Source organism: Atta colombica, unplaced genomic scaffold, assembly GCF_001594045.1.
Source record: "Atta colombica isolate Treedump-2 unplaced genomic scaffold, Acol1.0 scaffold72, whole genome shotgun sequence".
Lineage (NCBI taxonomy): Eukaryota > Metazoa > Arthropoda > Insecta > Hymenoptera > Formicidae > Atta > Atta colombica.
The window spans coordinates 638420-643339 of NW_017259564.1; the positions used below are offsets into that span (position 1 = coordinate 638420).

Below are 4920 nucleotides of genomic sequence, written 5' to 3' on the forward strand. Positions count from 1 at the left end.
CAGAAAGAAATATGGAGCACAATTTTAATTGAGTTTATATTTATACATAAAATATATGTATGAATTATATCTTAAAATTATTTCTATTATTTATAATATGATTTATTATCTATAATATAATAAATCGATATTGAAACTCGATAACAATATAATTGTAACTTTTTTATATTTAATATAAATTTTTATATTTAATATATTTAGTACTTAGTACTTATTTTACATGAAAAATAAATACTTTATGTCAGTTTATATCATTGCTAATTATATCATGTAATTTTATTTAAATACAGTTTTTATTTTAATAAAATTTTAATTTGTGATTTAAGATTTGTGATTTCTAAGATACTTGATATTTTTCTATAAAAAAAACAATCGTACAAGATTTAATATGAGTATTCAATCTCATTAAGTCTTGTATGATTGGTTTTTTTATGAGAAACATCACAAATTAAAATTTTATTAAAATAAAAACTGTATTTAAATAAAATTATATGATAGCAATGATTTTAAATTCAAAAATAACGAAAAAATTTAATTTTTGAATTTAAAAATTAATGGAGAGAAAAGTTGATAACACACATTAATCAAGAAACAAGTTTTGTATATATATATATTTACATGTTTTACAAATGTCTATACATAACATGATCTTTATATATTAATACAAAGTCCTATTATTTTAAAGTCAATATCATGTATATCTTTCAACTTATCGTTCTTTCTTACTAAGATAATGATACTTAATAAATCTACAACCTTGCGTAATTTGTGCACCCTCATTGACAAAGTGGCAGGCAAATAAAAGCATGTTGCGTGGTTGCACCTTGATTGCAAATCTCATGAACATTGCTGAATATAAGCATAAGGCTGAAAAAAATCAGCACAAAGTCTTGAAAATTGATACCAGTAAATGCGAAACAATTATGGAAATTCGGAGAGCTATTCACATATCAATTTTTATAAATCCTATAATAATATAGAACAAGTTATAAAGATTCACATAGTGAATAATTATTTTCTATTCTATAGTTGAATATAAGATAATTAAATTAAAAAAACGAAAAAAACAATAAAATTCCATCCAGTGTCAGTTTATTGGTTTGCATTTTTTACTTACTATAATTTTTTTCTTCGAAGTCTTATTATTCGAAATAGATATTGTTATATAATAAGAATATAATTGTTGAGTATAATTTTAATTCTAATTTTATTAAATTTTACTTAAATTATCATAAATCTTATAGCTAGCATAAATACAAAATAAACATCAAATATTGTAAATTAATAGAAAACATATTTAAAGGAAAACAGTTTAACTATATGCTTACTAAGATTTAATAAATAAAAATCATTAACGCGAATTAAGACGAATAAACCGTAAATCGAATCCTTCAAATACCTTGAAACTCGTGAACAAGATGCAATGCATGTAGTAAGGATAATTGAACTAACCAAAGGTCATTTTACCACTAATGTACTTGGGATCCCTCTGGATATCAGCAATGGCAGCAATCGGTATCGCCCAATTAGCAACGGGTCCCCAAAAGTGCGTGCTAAAAAAATGTTATTATTCATCGCATAATGTTTAATGCATATATGCATCATCACAATCTGTATTGATAATTCAAAATGCGCCCGACTTGACGTTCACACAATTCATCCATGTTCAATCCAGTTCATTCCATGTTAAAACTTAAATGTGTATGAATTTAATGATTTGCATTCACACACACAAGTTACACACAGAAGACATTAGACAGTTTAATAATTATAGTTTTTTTATACATTCTGTCTATAGATCAAGTAATTTATAATGGAACTCATGATGAATACAGAAAAAAATCTTTATCATATTAAAATAACAGGGAATGGAACAGTATTATTCTGTTACTTCTATAGTTGTAATTTGATAATGTTGCAATTTTTTTATAACTATAATGATAATTGACTAAAACGTTGAAATTGCGCTAAGATTGGGAAAATCATTTTGAAGTAATCATTTAACAAGTAACTTGCATCATACATATTACACATTTATTTTTTGAAAAAAGTAATTTGTAACAAGTAATGTTATTCTTTACAAATAACAATTAAAAAATAATGAATTATAAGGATCAAGTTAATTTTTTTAGTGACTTTTCCAACTCGTTACAAGTAACGATCATTTGAATGACTTTCCAATCATTATATTACCATTACAGTTAAAAAAAATTCGTTATTGCTAAATCATTATTATAATAGAATAATGATAGGATAACAGCGTTAGAAGTAACTAATTTCTATTTCCTGAAAATAACAGCTAGAATCATTGAGAATAAAATAATCAATTTAACTTTTTGTTTAACAAAAGTAATCTAAAAATATAATTTACCTGGATCTTGACAATGAGTTTATAATATAGATTAGACTTACCTGTTTTCATGTTTTATGTCCATATAATTTTAGTAAGTTCGCCAATACATTCGTATTATTTCCTTTAAAATATTTCTATACGCTTGCCTATTAGATATTTGTAAAACTTTACAAAACTTGAATATGATATCAGTATCAGTATCACTCCTGTAAAATCTAACCCCGCAAACGCAATAGAGTAATAAGTCTTAAAAAATTGACCAATCATAGTCGATTATTCTTCTGACTATGATTGATCAATTTTTTAAGTTTAATTTTTTAAGGCTTATTACTCTATTGTGTTTTGTTTGCGGGGTAAAGGATGAATAACGATGCTAAAATTATATTAATAACTCCATTGTCAAGATAATCTATCTCTAAATTCATGTCAATTAAGTAACTTGAATTAGATGAGAATTATTTACCTAATTTTTTAATACTCTATGAATCATTCTTTTCATTCTTTTTGTTTACCGAATGTTAAACAAAGAAAATGCTCACTTGTTGCGGACTTCAAATCGAACGCACCTTTAAATGACATAACTATCACTTGCCTCATAAAATAATCGCGAGTTTCCTTACTCTTGAGAACTTTCATAAAACGATTCATTTTGAAAGTTGAATGTGTTCCCACAGCGAGGAAGAGAAATTGCTTATATAAAAATTTGATGGGGACTTCAATTGGAATATGATCTATGGAGTGCACTGTAGGGTAATGCACAGTGATGCATAGGCTGCAGAGACCAAGGGACACGTCAGAATATGTGGCAAGGAATAGAGAGGAGACGCATTGACCGCGCCAATTGCTTGTATTGGTAAAAAAAAAGTCTAAACAATCAATATAAAATTATATAATCATAGGCAAATATATAGCGCATTCGAGGAAACATGAATCGTGCAAAAATGTTTTTACGCGTTCATGCCTGCAGAACAATGATCGATTGAACAAAGTCGAAAGTCTTAGCGATTTCGATCACTTGATTATTTTGGCTCGTTAGTCTTGGTTTTAATTATTCTCTGGCAATATTGACAGAATTCCTCAAGTAAAGTTTGGACACCACTTAAGTAATTTTTCATTATCTTCCATACTCTGCAAATATGCTCCAAATGATTTGACTATCGATAAGATACTAGAGATAATGGAATCAGATTTCATCATGTTAGAGGTTTGTTTTTTTTGCTTAAGCAAAGATCATGGGAGTTTTCCAACAAGCGACTGGCCTAGTTTCCACTGATGGTTTAAACTGGATCAAAATGTAAGAACCAACCAACTACAGTCGAGTATTCTCCTGTTATAGTCGAACAAAGGAATGTAGTTAGTTGGTTCTTACATTCTGATTCGGTTTAAATCCTCGGTAACTAAGCCACTGTGCGACGCAGCAATCATTTGTTTAATATTGACTGATTACGGTAAGAATAATAGGGAGTATTCGATTCTGTATCTTCAAACAAGGTGAAAATTACAAAAGTGAGCAAATTTACTAAATGTTGATCAATGAAATTATTAGTATTCTATTATTTCTAGTAAATTCGCTCATTTTTGTAATTTTCACTTCGTTTCAAGATACAGAATCAATCCCTAGGTGATTTCACTCGCCCATTTTTATTCAGAAAAACTGTGACGAAATTGAGACAGTTCAGATACGTAACACTAGAGGGTATAATGATTTGAGACCTTATGGTGTTGCAAGCGTTAGGATCTGAGCACAAGAATTGTCGTAACACTTATTTAGAGACTTAAGCTGTAAATGTAAGTAACGCACAAGCTTTGGTGTATGACGTATGATTTATTGCCATCTCTTGTGCGTTGTCTACAATGACAATAGCAGTAGTGGATAAAGTTATAACAAATTGACCAATAGTTGAATATTAGAAGAATAATCGACTGATTGGTCAATTTCTTATTCTTACAGCTTCCTCCATTACTGATACTGCCATGCATTGTACACCATGCATTGGAGACATAGCAATAAGTTGTACGTCATATGAAAGCTTGTGCATTACGTCTACAATTTAAGTTTAAATAAGTGTTACGACAATTCTTGTACTCAATCCTTAGTTGCGACGCTCGAGTCAGTTCTTTTTTCCAGTTTTCCTTTCTCTCTCTCTCTCTCTCTCTCTCCCCTCTCTCTCTCTCTCTCTCTCTCTCTCTCTCTCTCTCTCTGGTGTCATGGCGTTCTGCGTGCGGATCTTTTGTAAACCTCAATGATAGATTTTAAGTTAGTGCTCGGTAAGATTAATCACTCCTTTATGTTCATTGTGAGATCGACATCGGTTACTGCTCATATCATTAGGTAATTGCCCGCGTCAGATAAAGGCTTATGTTGCAGATTTTTGAGTCTCTCATATTCTAACCTAGTAATGCAATACCGATATCCGAACCCTCATACTCACGCAATCACGTCTCTACTCTTTTAAGCTGTACGTTTTAAATATTCATTTGAATTTATTAAACTGCCTTATGGTTTGTGAGTCAGAAACAATGACTAACATTTCCTTGTGAACTTAATGATTTCCCGCCAATTTTTC

The 4920-nt window shown here is 29.2% G+C and overlaps 1 protein-coding gene across 5 annotated transcripts; it reads right to left on the reverse strand.

Moving 5' to 3' along the window:
* Positions 1-584: 584 nt before the first annotated feature.
* On the reverse strand, positions 585-3512 carry LOC108692461 (mitochondrial pyruvate carrier 1-like). 5 transcript variants are annotated; one of them, XM_018200710.1, is made up of 4 exons: positions 3305-3512; positions 2946-3219; positions 1453-1553; positions 591-867 (listed from the first exon to the last, which is right to left on the reverse strand). In XM_018200710.1, the coding sequence occupies exons 2-4, from the start codon at positions 2999-3001 to the stop codon at positions 710-712; spliced, it is 315 nt and encodes a 104-aa protein (XP_018056199.1). In that variant the 5' UTR covers positions 3002-3219; positions 3305-3512; the 3' UTR covers positions 591-709. The 5 variants fall into 5 exon arrangements, with proteins under 5 accessions (XP_018056200.1, XP_018056199.1, XP_018056202.1 ...); XM_018200713.1 differs by lacking the exons at positions 2946-3219; positions 3305-3512 and adding exons at positions 2413-2568; positions 2685-2702; XM_018200711.1 differs by having other exon boundaries at positions 585-849; positions 2946-3512.
* Between the last annotated feature and the right edge of the window lie 1408 nt (positions 3513-4920).

Bases quoted from the DNA above. Each gene is read 5' to 3' on its own strand.
- LOC108692461 (XM_018200710.1), bottom strand. From the start codon at position 3,001: ATGAATCGTTTTATGAAAGTTCTCAAGAGTAAGGAAACTCGCGATTAT. The intron at 1,554-2,945 runs GCAAGTGATAGT...ACATTTTTTTAG, and splicing joins ACTCGCGATTATTTTATGAG to CACGCACTTTTGGGGACCCG. The intron at 868-1,452 runs GTTAGTTCAATT...GATTTTTTTCAG, and splicing joins TAGTGGTAAAATGACCTTTG to CCTTATGCTTATATTCAGCA.